The sequence below is a fragment of the Spinacia oleracea genome, chromosome 1 (genome assembly GCF_020520425.1).
Source record: "Spinacia oleracea cultivar Varoflay chromosome 1, BTI_SOV_V1, whole genome shotgun sequence".
Lineage (NCBI taxonomy): Eukaryota > Viridiplantae > Streptophyta > Magnoliopsida > Caryophyllales > Amaranthaceae > Spinacia > Spinacia oleracea.
The window spans coordinates 121,959,907-121,979,485 of record NC_079487.1 but is presented as its reverse complement, the minus strand read 5'-3'; the positions used below and the strand labels follow the sequence as shown (position 1 = coordinate 121,979,485).

The following is a 19,579-nucleotide window of genomic DNA, read 5'->3' as shown; positions in this document are numbered from 1 at the left end:
TATACTAGACATAAAATAGGGTCAAAGTGAATTATGTGAATAGTGTAAAAAGTCAAAACGGTGCGAGTATTAAGGGACAGAGGGAGTATATACTAAGAGTATCGCTAATTGCCTAACAATTAAGCATTTAACAAGAGAGTTAGAGAGGGGTGACATATCGATAGTTCCCTTAACCCGAGGTTGACCATAATATGTTAATTAATCGACAATGAGTAATCTATCGACCTTGTAAAATATAAGACAGGGCATTTCCCTAGTCACTTTATTGCCACGAGCCCACGATCATACGTTTAGGTAGATCTGTCAAACAAGTCGGTCGGGTTGGGTTCTAAAAAATTATTTTCGAGTTCGGGTTAATTCGTGTTGGTCATTTTCGGGTTTGGGTTTACAAATGCTTGTTCAAGATTTAGAACTTTCGGGTTCGAACGCATTGTGAGACTTTCAAACGCGTATTATACTTTCCTTAATATAGGTAATAAATATACAAAATTGGTCATAAATTCACAAATTTTCCTACACAAATTTATATTTTAGTGCAATTATATTCAACCTTAAAATGGCATATAATTCAAAATAAAATCATATTACACCCAACAATTGTAACAACAACGTGATTATTATGCTTAAAATTCCTCATAATCTCATTTATATATTACTATAAATTTATTGATTTTCAATCGGTCGGGTCAGAAACGGGTTCGGTCGGGTTTTGTCCCATTACTTTTCGGATTGCTCGGGTTCGGATAAAATCTGATTTCGAGTCACAAAATCTTGTTTAAGACCCGATTTTTTCGGGCCGGGTACGGGTCGATTTTCGGGTCAGATCTACATTTAGATACCAAATAGAGCAAACAATTAGAGACGGAGGGAGTAGCAAAGACGAGTGCAAGTACATGTGTTGGTTCTTTGACACTTTGCCATGGATGGAACAAAACTTTTTTCTGTTCCAAAATCATGGAACTTTTTACACAAAATAGCTGAAAATGATACTTGGACCCGTACACAAGTATTCGACTCCAATTAACTTTGTTTTACTCCGTATTAAGGAAAATTGACCAAAATAGTGGTCTTCATCTAGACTTAATGACTAGAGGCCGGCTATCCATGAATATATTTTTTTTGTTTTTTTTTTTTTTGACATAAAATCCATGAATATGTTAGATTTTGGTTGCAAATGCTTGGACATAAACAAAAAATTAACTAAAAACAAACCAAAGCCACGCCAACTAAGTGTTCTTGGAGAATAAATTCCAATGGTAGCATTTGAATTATATCCAACTTTAATTTGTAGCTTGATGTACCGTGTGATTCATTCCACTCCCCATCCCCAACCCCAACCCCAACCCCAACACACACACACCGCCTAAGCGAAGTTATTTTTAAGTCAACAACCAAATTGTAATTGACACGAAAATTTAAATTATGGCCTCGCATGTATTACGAACACGAACAGTGTTGGTCCATGTCATCGTTAAATGTTATAAAACACCTAAAATATCACAGTCTAAGTTAATTATAGCGTGGACCAGATCCATGCAAGTATGATTGATAAATGAATACGTTCAAGATTTATTAATTACGCATTAATTGTAAGGGATAAAAAATTTAGTTAAATATTTTATATTAAAAAGATGGTTAAATAATAATTTTTGAATATGCGTGCGTGTACGAGACCTAATCTAGTCGATAACTAAAAGACACACCAAGAATTACACATGTCATCTCCTAGTGAGTTCTTAACATATTTGTATTTTTTATTTATTAAATTATCTAATATGGAAAGAATAGTTTCTAAAGGTTCAAAACATATGCTAAAAAAAATATGCGCCTTATCAAATAATTTTACAATATGATGTCAAACATAATATGGAAATAATAATAATAAATTTTTTTTTTTAAAAAATCTCATTAAGTTAGGAAAAGAACCAATAATTAAAATTTTGCATCACTCTATTTTTAATCATCTTATAGAGTAAATTCCAGGTAAATATTACGTCATATATACATATAGAATTTAAGTAGAATTCAAGTTCATATAATTTCACTGGGACCTATTATTATTATTATTATTATTATTATTATTATTATTATTATTATTATTATTATTATTATTTAAGTTTAATAAATGAATTTAATAGCATCCGTACGTGTATGGATTCTAAACTAGTTGGCTTATATAAAGTGGCTTTTAGGAGGTGAAAGAAAGAAATGGAAGTTTGATACAGGACAAACCGACAAAGGCACAACCCCACATGTCATAGTTCAACCAAGTGGTAAAAAGTAGGGTTGGGTAAATTGGATCTTCAATCCTAACACAAGGTAAATTTCGACCCAAATTCGATCATAATAATGGGTGATGATAAAGGTCGCAAGTTGGGACAACATTTAGTTGTCGCAATCTTACGTGTCAAATTTTAATTGGTACATATAGGCGCCACGTAGGCTATGCGTCATCTGAATATTTTTACTATCAATGCAATAATTTTACTATGAAAATATGTAAATAAGGTAGTCGACATAAAAAATGAAACAAATTAGAATATTAAGATTTTTTAATAAAACATGTATAATAAGTTATATAAGTTAAATATTTTAGTTTCCAATTTAAATCATGACACATAAGCATGACATATCATTATTGTGACATAGCTTAAAGGTCACATGTTGTGATCTTTATCATTTTCGCATAATAATTTCGGATTCGATTATGATATCCTATACTTCCTTGTTAATTATTTAAATTATTGTACACATCAACCTACCAAAACTAACAAAAAGGAGAGGGGAATAGCGACACAATTTAGATGGTCGACTAAGTTGCATAAATACACAATAAGCATGGTTCACCCAAATAACACAAATTTATAGCTAAAATAACATTAGTTTATGTGAAAAGATCATGAATATATTTGTAACTAGATTAGATCCCGTACACGCACGGATTTTGATAATTTTTTTTTACAAATTATTTAACGGATTATCTCCCAAACTACTGCATAATTATAACATTTTTACCATACTCGTTTAAATTTATTCATCTAATGTGCATATTTAAAATGCTAATATGGTAATTTGAGCAAAATATTTTGAGTGATATATTTTTCATTATTAATATAGCGATTTGACTAAAATATTACCAATTTAGAATAATTATTATTACGTCATATCTATTATTGCTATAGTTTATAAACTAAATTTTGTTTCCATACATAAATAGTTTTTAAAAAAAGAAAGAAAATAAAAGAAAATAAAAGAGATACACTTTTTTGGGAAAGTGATTTTTGGCGGGAAAAAATCGCACCAGGAATTGACACGTGTCATTCCCGGTGTCTCTTTTAGTATATAGTAATAGATTTACAATTTTAATAAAATAAAATAAAAGAGTGTATCGCCTGTTCTTTTGTATCTGTACATATGTTCTTTGGGGTGCATCTTTGTCCATAGTCCACAAATTAAATTGGATAGCGGCTTGAGATTGAACAATTTCTCAAACCTATATTAATCTTTTATCTGTATATTAAAAGGCGTTTATAAGAAAGTATACATGATACGTGGCGCTCTGTTTATCGGTCGATCGCTCCATGTAATCTTCATATACATATTAAATTTAAACAATAAAGTGTTTACCACTAGGCTATTACATGTGTTCATGTTCATCATTGTATAAAAAAATATAGGTAAATGTGAATATTATTAATGTATGTAGCCGCCGTAAAAAATAAAAATAAAATAATGTAGTAACCTGGGGCGTCGCCCGGGCCCGAAAACTAGTTAATATTTAATTGCAGACAAGTTTGCAACAAACGTAGAATACCACGTGTCCCTTCTAGAAAGCATCTTCCTATATTATTTTATTTTATTTAAGTTTCATGTTCCTTCATCTCCAATTTCATGTTTTTCACCAACAAAAATAATTCATGCCCTTCACCTCTAACAAATTATATGCCCCTTTATCTTACTAATCTATCTATACTAATATATTAAAAGGCGTTTATAAGAACGTATATGTGCCACGTAGATCCCTCCTTATTATGGCACATCACCACTACTAAGTATCATGACATGTAGTTGACAACAAAAACATGTAGCAAGGATTGAACACTAGACCTCTTGAATTAAAAGTTACCATTCTTACCATCTTAGCTAGCCACAATGATGTTATATTTTTCTATTTAAATAATAAATACAACCTTTTTATAATGAATTAAAGGGATAAAAAAACAAAAGGGAATTAATTACATAACTTATAAATGTACAATACTTCTCTTCTCAACTTAAGCTTGAAAAATAAAAAAAAACTTAGGGTAATGGAGTGTAATTATGAGTGTGGAAGAGGGAAACATTGACAAGAGTATAATAATCAACTAATCATGAAGAAGAGAACTCGACTTTGTTTTGATTTTCGGATATGGGAAGGAAGTTTGTTGATAGGCCACTGATCTTGCATGGAAATCAGATAATAGCACCACATATGCACATATTTAAAATAAGTAAATCCCACTAAAAGTAAAACTCGGAGCAACGCCCGGACCACAAACTAGTTAATATTTAATAATTCGTAGCAGACAAGTTTGCAACAAATGTAGAGTGTCACGTGTCCCTCCTTGAAAGCATCTTCCTATTTATTTTATTTAAATTTAAATTTCATGCTCATTCCTTCTCCAATTTAATGTCTCGTCACCATCAAAAATAATTAATGCCCTCCACCTCCAATAAATTTTATGCTTCTTTATCTTTTATTTTTTCCTATTAATTTCAAGTAACATAGTAGTTTATATTTCTATCTTAATTGTTTTCCTAGTTAACACAAATGAAATATATTTACTCTTTTTTGATGATATGAAAAATTAAACTCACCTCTAAACATAACAAAAGCCGTGCATAGCACAAAGTCAATACTAGTAAGATTTTATGGTTTTACTTTTAATAAATCTAAAGTATGAAAACCGAAAATTTAGAAAGGAGATTCAAATCCAATCCAATAAAATGAGAAATAGCGACCCAAATGTAAAAAAACGGATATCGATTTTGTCAGATTGAAACAACCAAGTCAGTGCCACTAGACCGAATTTGTTTGGCCAGCCCAAAAGAAAGAGGAGACGACCGTGTAATAGACCTGATCAAGATGAGTCCGGCCCGATTTTTTACTGGTTTGGACACAATTTTTCGGCCCGTTTTTGGGCCCGACCCAACCCAAAATTTTAAAATTTTACGTGGGGTTTAGGCACATAAAACTAATTTTTTTTGTTATAAATTTATTTCCACCCAAAAATGACCCGAAACTCCGGTATTTCAGGCCCGAAGAAGCGGGACTTGGCATAAATTTTCGGCCCGGATCCTGGCCCGGCCTGGCATTTAATCAGGTCTACCGTGTAACAACACTCAAATAAAAAAAGCTGATCACTTGCCTTTCCCCGCCGGATTCCTCTTCTCTCTTATCAGGTTCTGCTCTCTCTTCCTTTCTCCTCCAAAATCTGCGACGTTTTACGATCAACTTTTCGCATTCTTACTAAACACGGTTTTTTTTATTGTTGATCTAGGGTTTCATTTCCAGCATCAATGGCTCCCCCTGCGAATGGTACTTCCTTCACTAATCACTTTCTAATCTTCCATTTTCAATCCTTTTTATTTGATGTTTTTGTCATTATTTATTTGTGTAGTTGTTAATTTCATAGGGTTATATAAATTATTGGGTTTTATTTGGTTGGTTTATGTGTAATTGTAACAACATATGATCAAGTTGAATCTGGATTAGTTTTCTGGAAAACCTAGATTTTCCTAGCTTTTGTCTTAATAATTTTGTTTTCCTAAGCTTATTGTTTTATTAACAGTAATGTGCTAAATCTTGACTAAAAACAATCACATTGGCTTCAAATTGTTTTGCTGTTTTTTTTGTGTATAATTAGTCAATACCCACTCTATAGTTCTACTCTAAATCAGCTAATTAGCCTCTAGTAGTGCGGAATTGAAACCAATGTGATTGTTTTTAGTTGAAATTGCTTAAATTTTGTTCACTGTATTGATATCTAGGTTGTTTATTTGTGTAATGATAACTATGAGTTTTATAGAATTATCCGAACAAGTGTAGAAATTGATGGTTTCCGTTGTCGGGGTATGGTACCATGAAACTGAGATTTTATACTTTGGGATGCTGGGAAAAGGGAACCACTGCATTTAGTATACATTGTTATGTTCTTTCATTCATTGTAATATTATTATTACTCTTGATGCAGAGTTGAATGTTTAGAGTTGAATTCGTTATAAGACGCAAAAAAGGGGAAAAATGAGCATCGTCCCCAAGGAAACAATTGAAGTCATAGCCCAAAGTGTTGGGATTAATAACCTCTCTGTAGATGCTGCACTTACTCTCTCTCCTGATGTTGAATATCGAATGCGCGAGCTTATGCAGGTAACCAGTTTTTTTTAATTGGACTTTTGGTCCCTTTTTTTTGTTTTTAATTCCATTGTTTTCTTTATATTTCTATTGTTTTATTACTTAGACGAGCTTCTTCTTTTGCTTCTGTCATGGACAGGAAGCTATTAAATGTATGCGTCATTCAAGGAGAACTATTTTGACAACAGATGATGTAGATACTGCACTAAGCATAAGAAACGTTGAGGTGTGTTTCCAGATGTTTGGATAAAGGGGCTTGCAGTTTGTATGTAGTTTGATCCAATTTCATTAGTTAATTTCCATTCCCATATGACTTATTGCACCTATTGAAGTACATCTGTTGGAGTTTGATACATGTTCATGATTGCTTTGATTTAAAATCAAGATGACATCATGACAATGAAGAAGCTACATGAGATGTAAATTGGATTTTTCTGATGTGATATTTTGGGTATCAGATGTACATTCTCATTGGGATGGAACATTTATGCTTTACAAGTATGGTGATTGACGTTAGAGCATCCCCAACTAGCTCTCCACTCTTTCTCTACCACCATCTCTCTACAAGATACTCTCTCGAACCATTTCCAAAAAACACTCAACATTGGTGACTTCTTCAAAAGAGCTCTCCTATCTTTTTTTTTATTCAACCTCATAATTAATTGCCTTTCACAAACAAAGTGACTCCAGCCAAGAGCTTCCTTGAAGTAGCTCTCCATGAAGAGCTACTCAAGAGCCTCAATGTTGGCCAAGAGATAGTTCTCGTTGGAGAGCTACTTGGAGAGTCACTTCAAGAGCCCCAATGAACATGCTCTTAATGGTTTTCTGGAGACTTTATAAAACTGCAGAGAGTCACACATTGGTTTCTACTGTATTAAACTTTTTTTCCCCTGGGTGCGGGAGGGCGTGGGAGGGAATTGTTGATTTTTGTCTTCATTACTTGAACTAGATACATCATTTGATGTTCTCATTATGTTTTCATTGCTACACGGACTTCAATTAATTATGTTTCACTTGAAAATCCCATCTGTGTGCAATATAGTATTGTGAGATTTGAAAGTTTCACCAATGGCAAGCTTATGAGGCTTTTTGGATCGTTAAAGGCTCAATTTCTGAAGGCTCTGGTTCCATTTTGGCTTTTTAAACCAAAGCTCTTAAGTAGTTTGATAAAAGTGAAGTATGTCAAGATCTATAATTTTAAATAATTAAATCGATATGATTTTGTTTACTGTCACTTTGTTGAGATACTGGAACTAGTTACTCATGGAATACTATAGGTACCGAGGTATCCCCAATAAAATTATGTGAAATAATGACCTCACCTCTGAGAGTGTACATGCTGGTAGTGGTAGCTTTTTAATTGTTTGCACTTTTATATATTAGTACATTAATCAATTAAAGAGAAGCTGTCTTTTGTGTGTGTGTGTGTGTGGGGGGGGGGGGGGGGAGAACTATTGTGGGGTTGCCTTCAAACTGTCTCTTTTAATGAGTCTACTGTCTTTATTTGTCCCAGCCAGTTTATGGCTTTGCTTCAGGCAATCCTTTACGGTTTAAAAGAGCTGTAGGACACATGGATTTGTTCTACATTGAGGACAAGGATGTGGACTTCAAAGATGTAAGATAACCTAACGTCCTAAACTTTCTTTCTGGGTATATTTGTCTTTGCAACATATCTGAGCTCCTATCAACATGCAGATAATTGAAGCTCCTTTACCAAAAGCTCCGTTGGATACATCAATCATGTGCCATTGGCTAGCAATAGAAGGGGTGCAACCTGCAATTCCAGAAAATGCTCCAGTGCAAGGTAGGAGTCTCCTTTTGTTTGATTTGTAAATTTTTGCTAAATGTTAATAGCATTGTGTTAGTCTTGGAGCTTAAATACCAGGGTTACACCAAAATATTGTGATTATTTAATACGTAAAAACTCTAAGGGTGCGTTCTATTCACCTGATTTTCTCTTATTTTTCTGAACTTGTTAGAACTCAAAAGTTATTTTAGTTATAAATTGTACTTGGTCAACCCTTATTTTTCTTGAACTTATGTTATCTGAACTTATTTTTCCTGAAATAAGTGAAAATAAGGTGAACACAATAGAGCATAAAGTAACCAAAACAACTAAAGTTATTCCCAAAACAAAATAATCTACTTTGATCCCGCTTCTTGTTTTTAATGTCAGATTTGCTTTATTTGCTTCTTGTATCAAAGCAGGAGGTACTCTGATCCATCAGCAAAATCTTACTAGAGTTCTGCACTAGGGAGTCAATGATAGTTCTTATATCAAGATGATATAGAATGAGGACATATTATCTTAATGTATGTGCGACATATCTTCAGTTCTGCCCTGATTGGATTTGCCACTATAATCAACTTCCTAAAATGAATGTCATAAAGCAGTAAACTTGCTTTGGATGGTAAGAACTAGGAACTCCTTGTTCAAACATGAGAAAATGCGAATCTGGTGTACTTTCTGTAGTGTTTTGTCCGTGTAGCCTGCTTCATAGTCCTACTTGGCTATCATTTAAATTTTAGTTTGGTGATCAATATCTTGAACTCATTAATGGGAACTGATTTTTAGTATTAAGTCCTCCATGCTAAATACGAATGCAAAATTTCACCGTTTTTGTTTATACAATTATACTTGCATACATAAAGTTCCAATGACAACCTTTTTTAAAATAAACTACTCTTGTTCAAGTTATAGTTTGTATGTGCTTGCTTGTGTATGTCATGTTCTTGTTGCCTCTCATGTTTTGTTGTAGAATTTATTGCTCATAGATGCTCAACTTTTGATTGTTTATTTCTCTTTATTATGCATAGCTATCACTGTTCCTGATGGAAAGAGGTCCGAAAGTAAGGATGATGGTCTTCCTATTGACATCAAAGTACCAGTTCAGCATGTACTATCTAGAGAACTTCAGGTAGCCTTATGAATTGTTTCCTTTTCGCATGTATTTCATCTTGAATGCCAATTACTAATTTATTCAAACCATCTGTTGTATAGCTATACTTTGACAAGATCACAGAACTTACTATCAGGGGTTCTGAAACAGTTCTTTTCAAAGAAGCATTGGTCAGTTTAGCAACTGACGCTGGGCTTCATCCCTTAGTTCCTTATTTTACGTGTTTCATAGCTGACGAGGTATCACTCGAAACTTTCCAGGTTCTGCAGAAAAAGGTTGTGTTGGAAATGTTACATTGTATTAGTGCCAGCTGACATTGACTGTTGCAATTATGCCAGGTTGCTCGTGGTCTGGGGGATTTTAGTCTGCTGTTTGCTTTGATGCGCCTTGTGCGTAGTCTGCTGAAAAATCCTCACATACAAATAGAACCTTACGTGAGTTCATTTTCCTGCTCAACTACACAATTCTGTAATTTAGTAACTTTACAATGTTTTGGAAATTAGTTTTCTATACCTCTCTCTTACTGAGCTGAGTAACTAGATGTCAAAGGGGTTAAGATGGCAATTTGATTTTAAGGTTGGCCAATGTCCTGTTTATTTTCACCACTAGTCCCCAATTCCCCATACCCATTATTCATATTTGCTTGACTATTTATACTCATATATTATATTTATTATTTCCGTATAATAACTACACTATGCAGTTAATTCATCATTTACTTGTTATCTGTAGATGTTTTTGTAAGAAGTTAGTTGCTAATAAATCCCATTGTAAACGATATCTTACTTTTATCCTACCTATTCTTTTCATCTTCCTTAAATGAATTTTACCTTTAAACGAGCAAGTCGTACGCTGGTAGATCTTGATGGGAGATATTCTTGAAAAAAAATTGACAACAGTTTTATAACATACTAATAGTAACTTAACGTTTTGTTGATTATTTAATCACAAGTTAATTGTAATTTTTACTATTTTGTTTTCTTTGGTTTTTTCCTTCCATGATTGATTTCTCATACTTGCTCTGTTTTTTTTACTTGCACCATTTTCCTTTTATTGAAGTTGCATATTACTTGCACCATTTCCTTTTACAATATATTTTCACATTCTTTTTGGTGTGTTCACACTTCACACACTGAATACCCACTTACCCTACGCACATTTCACATTTATTATTGTTACCTAATATTTTCCCTCTCTTTTGTTTGTTATCATATCAACAATTTTTGGTGTGCAAGTAAAAAACGAATTGAGGAGTATGTGATTTGACCTCTATTTACATATACGATAGTAATGTAGCATTATTCCATATTCTTTAGTGATAGTTAGTTAAAACATACGCCCTGGCCTGTTACTCTTAAGCTTACTCTTAAAGCTGGATCCCCTCAGCTTTCCTTTCTGTTTTGGGTTGTTTTATAAAGTTCTACTCACTTCTCCTTTGTTCTACTTTGACAAACTCATTTTACTATCCTACCCTCCTCCCAAAACGGTACTTACACCTTCTCACCCATTTTCTCTTACTTTATCTACAATTTTCTTACACCCACCCACCTTTATACATTCTCTCTTACTTTATCAACATTTTTCTTACATACTCACTCTTCTCAAACTTTCCAAGAAACAAGTGAGTAGACCATTAAGGATTGGAGGGAGTATGTAGTATTAAATTAATTTAAATAGGATTTAGACTCGTATAAAAATATATAATTCTGAAGTTCTTCTATATCTTAAAGTATAAGAAAGAGTTTGTCTTTGTTGGGACAAGGTACAACACAAATATTGCAAGCAAGTTAGTATAACATTATTATTCCTCCATATTCCTAAATTGGCTAGTTCGCTGGAAGGATAAGGGGCTATGTGTGTGAAATATAAATCTATTCTTTTTTTAATTGAAACAAGGGTGTGAAGGATATTGACTATAATTATGATGATGTGTAAGATGCACACTTGTTAGGATGGGGATGCCTAATGGAGAGGTTTCCGGAGAGACCTGCTCATAAATCATAATAAAATAATATATAAGGCATTTCCTTATGCTTTACCTGTTGTCATACACATTCCTCACTATATTCTACTACGTATATGTTGACTGTTATATCATTTCGAAACTAATTTGATTTTAGGTTAGTTGTTTACTTTATCTTCGTGAGTGCCTTTTGGTCTTGTTACATTTTTAACTTTTTAAGTGCAAGTTACTTGTCCTATCCGTCACATCCTTTCTCTCACTATTCCGACACTTTTTTTTCTCTATACCTACTTTACTTCACATTTAGACACTTTTCTTAATCTCCGTGCAATAATCAAATCCAAATTAGCAACTACTGTAAATTTGTTTGTGGATTAGATAGACAGAAGTGGAAATAGTTTTGCTGAAGAATTTTCTTTCAACATACCAAAATTTTGTTGGCATTATGTCTGAAAAATAATGTAATGATAAATCGGTTTTTCTCAAAAAAGTGTAATGATACATCAGAATGTTATCTTAGTAACCTTTCTAGTGATATTTTATTTAGTTTGGATATCTAATGCCACCAAAAAACAACATATGTTGCAACGTTTAGGAAGATGTATATATTATAGAGGGTTAGATTTTGCTGACCTGCTCTGGTTACTAGCTGATTAGTGATTGAGCCAATGACAAGCGTTATTTAGTGATCTTTATATTCTTTTTTTCTTTTGAATCAGCTACACCAGTTGATGCCCTCCGTGGTTTCCTGTTTAGTGGCCAAAAGACTAGGCAACAGATTGGCTGACAACCACTGGGAGCTGAGAGATTTCGCGGCCAAACTAGTTGCTTCAATTTGCAAAAGGCAAGTCTATTTTAATTGCATATTGTTCAGCTTTCTATTAGTCAAAATTTTGTCGGAGAGTTGTTCAGTCGATCTCATGTGAAACATAAGTATTTTTTAATCCCGGAGATCTGATGGCCCAAGTACTGAATCTGCGTGTCTCATCTTTTAATCTGACACTTCCTGCACCTTTGGCATTTGACCGTGAAAATTGTTAATAAATTGGAAGATTAATGAAGTAGTTGTGGGATAATGAAATGAGATTTCCTTCTTTTCAAGAACTGCCTACTGCACTTTTATATTTTTCATTTCTTTTGGTCGGATAGTTGGTATAAATTGCCTCCAATTGTAAGTGTACTGCTCTATTTGCTCCATGTTTTAAAGTATTTCAATATTCAAAGAAGAGATTCATGTTTTCTAGTCTACGGAGTATATTATAATTTCATGATATATGTATATCTATTTTAAATATTGAATGATTGGCAGATTTGGGCATGCATACAGCAATCTCCAGCCACGCTTAACAAGAACATTGGTAAATGCATTTTTGGACCCCAAACGAGCCATCACTCAACACTATGGTGCAATTCAAGGATTAGGCGCCCTTGGACCCAATGTGGTACATTCCTAAATTGGACTTCTGCAATTTATATATTAGATTTTTTAGAGAGTATCTGATATAGAATTGGAATGTCCTTTTTGCTGTGGTAGTTTAGGAAATAATGTTAGGTTTTCTCCTATGTCTACCAAAATCCAGAGGGAAGGAAGAATAATGGGGAAATTCATTTTTAAGAATAGATGTAAATAGGTGGTTGCCAGTCTTGTCACCATCACTACTGTAATCCATTATCTGCATCATAACCAGTATTATTAAGATGATTGATGACGGGGAAGTCCTGGCTGCATAGTATGTTGGTGAGATATCGCCTCTGCCTCAAAAATTCATCTTTCATTGTCAAATCATGTTAGTCAGCAGCAATGCTGCAATATGTTGCTCCTCCAAGATTATCCTTCTTGCCTTTTCTCCTTTTTGCTTGTTTGTTGGGGTTCGTGGTCTGTGGTGGTGGTTTGGGGGGGGGGGGGGGGGGGGGGGGGTTGGAAAAGGGTTGTGGTTACCTTTTCTCTCATTTTAGGAAGGAGTTATTCAAATATAAAAAATCTCAATTAGAAATTTGTAATCAAGATATCATCAATACATTCAGTGGGACTCCTCGAGGTACATTAGCATATTAATGGTGACAATATCTTTATAAGTAAAAATGAGACGGAAATTGTTACCTGTGTCTTACGTCGTATTTGCCAATTCTATGTCAACAAATACTTGTACTTCATTTATAGAAAAGTATATATGTACAACTGTTTTTGCATGCTAATATTTTTGTACATCTGTTACTCTCTTGACTCTCGAGCCTAGTTTTTCGTGGTTAGAAAAACTTTGGTTAGGTCGTGTTGCTGGATTTTATTATTTGTTCTAAACATCATATAGACTATTTGAGCGTTTTACGTTTCTTTATAGGTCCGCCATCTTATTCTGCCAAATCTGGGGTCATATATGCGGCTTCTTGAACATGAAATGTCGCTTGAGAGTCAAAAGAATGAAATGAAGAGGCACGAGGCTTGGAGAGTTTATGGAGCGTTGTTGGTTAGTTATTTCTCTTATCAATGCAATATGAAGATTTATTTGTTACAGAAGAGTTCCCAGAATTCATTATTAAGTGTAGTAAGTCAATTATCACATGATCACTTGTGTATTGTCTTTCAGCATGCAGCTGGTCAATGCATTTATGGTATACTCAAAATGTTTCCTGCTTTGCCGTCACCACCATGTCAAGGAGTTTGGGGCAAGAGTGAAAGAGTTAATACATTGGCGCCAGGTGAGGAGCTAGGATGTTATCTTTTTTTTTTGTGTGTACTTTAATGTTCTGCCTCATTCCCTTCTGCACCCGTGCCTAGTAAGAGTGTTAAGGTCAAAACAAGTGATTTGATAAAATTTTCATATACTGGAGATTTCGTAGATGAATGAGACATTGAGTTTTTTCCTCTGTCATATTTTATCTGTGCAAGGTAAACGTAAGGCAAGCCTGGACCACACAGAAGAGCAACCGCCTCTCAAAAAAGTAGCCACCGATGGCCCTTTGCTGGACAACAACACCTCACCTTCTGTCAAACTAAACGAGGAGGAAGAAGTAGGTGGTGCATCAGATTTACCATCAACCTCCAAGCAGATGACTGTTTCTGAGAAAGTAGGCAGCAGAGATGACAAAAATAAGAGTGATGAAGAGTTTGTGAAGTTGTCAGGTGTCCTGAATCAGGTTTGGAAGGAAGATTTGAAATCGGGGCAGGTTCTTGTATCAATGCTTGATCAGTTTGGTGAGAGCATCTTCCCCTTCATACCCACTCCTGAATTGTCGTTGTTCTTGTGACACTTTTTATAAATATTAAGTCTCTATTTGTACATAATCATGTGATCCTCTTAGTGAGAGCCTTGAACTCTATAATATCAACCACTTCATTGAGATTTGAGATCATGGTCGAACTCGAGAAAGAGTGCCCCATAAGTGGTGGCAAGCTCTTCTGGTTGAACCTTGACATCAATCCCAAAGTGTGTCTCGAAAACACGGAGGCTCTTAAGCTCCTTGAAAGGATACCGTTTCATGGTTGGTGTAGATGTTTAACAGAGCACTAGAGATATGAGAAACCCTAAATCTCAAGTGACTTGTGTTAAATTAATTTAGTATTGATTGAGATTAGTGTGATATTTGTATATCAATACACTGCTAAGTAGTACCAATATGAGTAATTTTCCTTGTCGTACCAACATATTCTAGGTATCAATACTTTTTTTTTTGGGTGCAAAATGAGCCACAAGGGCGGGGATGAGAATCCCAAGTCATCTGGAACCGGGATGGAAGCTCTAACCAACTAAGCTATCCATCACTCTCATTCTAGGTATCAATACTCGATATAGGTATTACCGTTTTTTTTATGTTATAAAAATTTCACTATTTACTAGGGCCTGATTGATAAATCCGTACGATCAAACCGACTTTTTTAAAGTTTAAAAGTAAAATTTCTAATTTGAGTTTGGATATATGTTGTGCTTTTTATTTTATTTATTTTTAAAATGTACTTAAAAATGCAAACAATGGTGTAATGATAATGAATGAAATCAAGCTAGAAACAAAAGCAATAGGGTAATGATGTTAAATGGAATTAATTCTTTGGCACGTTCATCAAACGGGCTGATTATAGGAAACAAGAGACGTGTATTATTCACGGATGCATGCAGAATATGTTCCTCCGACTTAACAAAATATACAAATTATGAAATTAACAGTAGTCGATTATAGTTTACAAAGTAGTCTTTAGTAAATGCATATATCTTACATGAGGACTTGATAGGATTTTAGCAATAGAAACTGATTTCTGAAAAATTAGTTCAAAAACATTGGTTAAAAATTCCAAGATATGACTACATTTTCAAATTAATTTTAAGGTGGACTCCGGAAAAAAAAATTGCAATGAGACAAAAGATGCAAGTTATACTTGTATACAGTGGAGGCAAACAGACACATACTATAAGAAATTGTATCATTAATGATGGAAAATCTCTTCACTAAAGTCAAATAGTGGTGGGATTTAATGTCGCAAACCCGTCATAAAATGGGGACTTCATTGATGGAAAATCCCATCGTTAGCTCGTCGTAAAAAGCATTTACGACGGTTGTTTTCGTCTTTGTTTTGTTGTTAGCTCTGTCGTAAAAGGCTTCTGCGACGGGATTTCTGGCCCGTCATTATTGAGTTGTTATTAATAATACAAATTCTTGTAGTGAGTCATAGAAGACAACTGTACCAAATCGTTAGCCCGTCATTATTATGTTGTAACTAGTTTTCTATGCATACGATGTGTGCGTATAATTTAGAAACGTACACATAATAATACTTATTTGGTTATTATTTTTATTTTATTTTTTGTGATTTTAGTAAATATTTTTTAAATTGATTCCATTTTCCATTTTATATTGTAATATAAAATATTTTTGTGTTTAATTTATTTTTATAATTTTTGTAAAGAGTAAAATGAGTCCGGATCCTCTAGAGTTTTAATAAAACTCTACAAGGTAGAGTTGTATCTAAACCATACATTTTAAAACCAATGGCTCATATTGATGAGAAAAAATAGGGGGTATGAAAGATAATATATGAACTATTGATTTTTCATTCAATAGTTGATATGTTCAAACTCTACCTTGTAGAGTTATTTCAGAACTCTAGAGGATCCAAAACCAGAGGGTAAAATTGGCTATTAATATTTAAGTCGCCTCACACGTTGTTTTATATAATAGAGATCCTTTGTCTCTTTGGCTTTGCTCCACTTTCTTTTCAGTTGTCTCATCATCAATAATCAATAGTTACATTATAATAAAACTGACAAATACATGTCACTTCGTGGTGCAAAAATTTTCCGTCAAAAAATCCTTTCCTAATAAAACATATCTGCTTTTTTTCCTCTACTTTTATATAAACTAAGAGTAGTTATGTATGGAAAAAAAATAAGATTATATTATAGAATATGACAGTATTAGACGATTTTGGTAATATTTTAGTCAAATAGTCATTCAATAATGGAAAATATATTTATTCAATATTTTGGTCAAATTAACATATTTCGTATCAATATCCAAATTACGCAACAATGGGATTTTTTGGATAATATTCTTTCGTCGCTTTCTCTCTCTCCTTTTCTAGGGTTTATTTTCTTGGCCGTCGTAGGCTGGAAATAGTCTAATTTCGTCGGAAATGAGACTATTTCCGACTCTTTGTCTTCAATTAATTCATCTATTTTCTCTTAAATTCAATAAAGTTTCACCATATTGGCGGGGGTTCGTCCTTGTTCGTTAGTCTCCCCATGGTGGAGTTTGTTTGGTTGTCGTTTACTCATAGTGGATTTATGTAGAATTGATCCGTTGGTAAAGTTTTATGCGGGATCGCAACATATATCAATTTCTCGAGTACATTCAGATGAATCAAGTGGAAATCATCCTTCCGGCTACAACAAATCGTTAGAACGTCTCTCTGAAAAGGCTGCATGTTCTAGCGTTATACACGGGATACGTTCTACAGTGCAAGATCAATTCAACAACGGTAGTTTTGATGAAGGAAACATTTATTTGATTCAATTTGTCATGTATTTTTTAGATCTATATGTTTAATATATTATAAGTAGTAGGGCGAAAATTACATATTAAATGAGTATAAACACTATTATAAACTTGGTCCATATGCTAACTTAGCGTGAACTAGGGTAACATAGTAGTTTTGGCTGGGCAACAGGTGTAACTGTCACGTGACAGTTATTTTGCGATTTTAAATAGTAACTATATGACTTATGCAGTAACTCTTGATCTAAAGAGATATTATGTAATTTTTAGAGATTTTATGCGATTTTAACTATAACTATATGAAATATGCGGACTCTAACTCTAACATTTGCTTACTGTACGTTATAACGATTTATCAACTACTCCCTCCGTCCCGGAATACTTGACCTGTTTTCCTTATCGGGCCGTCCCTTAATACTTGACCTGTTTCTAAAAATGGAAATATTCTAACAATATTATATTTTTTCTCACTCCACCCCTATTAAACTACCTACCCCCTACTCCATACAAAAATTCAACCCCTACTCTCCCATAACCCCACCTCTTAACCCACCTCCCACTAACTACATTAAAATAATACCCCACTATCAATTACTAACTATTAAATTAAATAAGTCAATTCAAGTCCCTTAAACTCTGTGCCGGTCAAACCGGGTCGAGTATTCTGGGGCGGAGGGAGTATATTTGACTATAAATTTCATGATTATTTGATTATAATCGAAAAATTTTGTGCTCTTCTACAAATCGACGCAAGAATTTAAAAAAATTATATCTCGGTTCATTATTGTTAAAGTATTTTTAATTAAATTTGAAATAGTTACTATTTAAAATAGTTACTATTTGTATTATTATGTTCTTTATATGTTCTTTTTCTACTCCATATGTACATAGAGATGGGCAAGTAAATAAGGAAGGATAAATCGACTATGAATTAGGTAAAAACAGTGATTTAATGGTCAAGAATAAAATCTTTAAAGATATAGAATTTCATATTCGGTGCCCATAATAAACATGATTAACGCTACATAGAAGCTGACCACACGTTGATAAATGGAGAATTTTATAAGCTTTTTCTTTAAGCTATGATCACCTTACATAATTACATCCTACAAAGTTTTATTCCTAAAACCACTGGATCGTAAGATTAAGATGCTTTTAATTAAGTTGTAATTAAATAAATCCTTAAAAAACTTGTTGTAATTAAATAGAGATAATTACTATGGTTGGCCATCCCACCACTCTTATAGGAAGTTTAGGCAACAAATCCGATTATTTAAAGGGGGTGTCTACAATTAAGATTATCATTTATAGAGTGTTTGCTTTCTAATAGAATGTCCGAATAGTTGAGTATTGGCTTTTCATGCATTTTGTAGAAGCCAACCTAAAAAGCAATGGCATATTTATAGGTAGCTCCAATTCATGAGACCATATCTTTGTAGATTTTTTGTTTTCTTTTAAAAGTACGTTTACGCCATACCGTATACCAGTAAAAGATCATCTTGCAGATAGTAAACTGTCAAACTAGTTACATGTCTGGCCACCCTTATTTAATACTTCTTCTGTTCTTTTATTGGGTATCACAATTATTTAGACATGTTTGTCAATGCACGATTTTAAATATTAATATCTTCATTTATGGATAAATATCTTTTATAAAAAGTCGATATTTAAAATATATTTATTGAGACAAATCAAATAAGACCGCACACGACTATAAATCACAAAAAAAGTCAAAGAAGTTGGTGTGAATAGTGTCCAAGACCCAATTATGTCATGTAAATAAGGGCGAAGGAAGTATATATTTAAAAGTATCATCATCGTTATTAAATTAAAATCACTCTAATGTCGCTAACACAAACAAAGGAAATCAGAAAGTTAGTGAAAAATAGGTCCATTTTTTACTACTCTGTATTTGGGTAGGAAAGAGAACACAATTGGTTAAGAAATCATTGGGGGTGTTTGATTAGGAGAGGTTTGAGGGAAAAATAGCTTTTGGGGTGAATTAGAGGTTTGACCTTTAGAAAAGCTAATTTGGAGTTGTTTGGTTAGGAGAGGATTGGAAAAGAGTTTTGGGTGTAAAAGCTAATTTTGAAAACGCTCAATATAGGAGCTTTTTGCAATTAGAGGTTTGTGAAAGTGGATGAAAATGACTATTTTGTCCTACTATTGCCTATTATTACAACAACTATCAACCTTGTTACCCTACATATTTTTCTCCTTAAAACATTACTCACACTTTCTTTTTCATATTTACTAGATTCGTTTTTTGTTGTAATAAATTTTATATTAGTTCTTATTTGCCAAAAAAAAAAAAATTTATATTAGTACTTTGAAACA

General features: G+C 33.3%; 1 protein-coding gene across 3 annotated transcripts; it reads left to right on the top strand.

Annotated features, from left to right (window-relative positions):
• Positions 1 to 5,338: 5,338 nt before the first annotated feature.
• Positions 5,339 to 14,894, top strand: LOC110787429 (transcription initiation factor TFIID subunit 6). 3 transcript variants are annotated; one of them, XM_021992052.2, is made up of 14 exons: positions 5,339 to 5,442; positions 5,541 to 5,578; positions 6,234 to 6,409; positions 6,534 to 6,620; positions 7,908 to 8,009; positions 8,090 to 8,198; positions 9,212 to 9,312; positions 9,396 to 9,533; positions 9,633 to 9,728; positions 11,977 to 12,101; positions 12,567 to 12,699; positions 13,597 to 13,722; positions 13,843 to 13,954; positions 14,145 to 14,894. In XM_021992052.2, the coding sequence occupies exons 3-14, from the start codon at positions 6,284 to 6,286 to the stop codon at positions 14,501 to 14,503; spliced, it is 1,614 nt and encodes a 537-aa protein (XP_021847744.1). In that variant the 5' UTR covers positions 5,339 to 5,442; positions 5,541 to 5,578; positions 6,234 to 6,283; the 3' UTR covers positions 14,504 to 14,894. The 3 variants fall into 3 exon arrangements, with proteins under 3 accessions (XP_021847744.1, XP_021847743.1, XP_021847745.1); XM_021992051.2 differs by having other exon boundaries at positions 5,390 to 5,578; XM_021992053.2 differs by lacking the exons at positions 5,339 to 5,442; positions 5,541 to 5,578 and having other exon boundaries at positions 6,363 to 6,409; positions 7,912 to 8,009.
• The last annotated feature ends 4,685 nt before the right edge of the window (positions 14,895 to 19,579 follow it).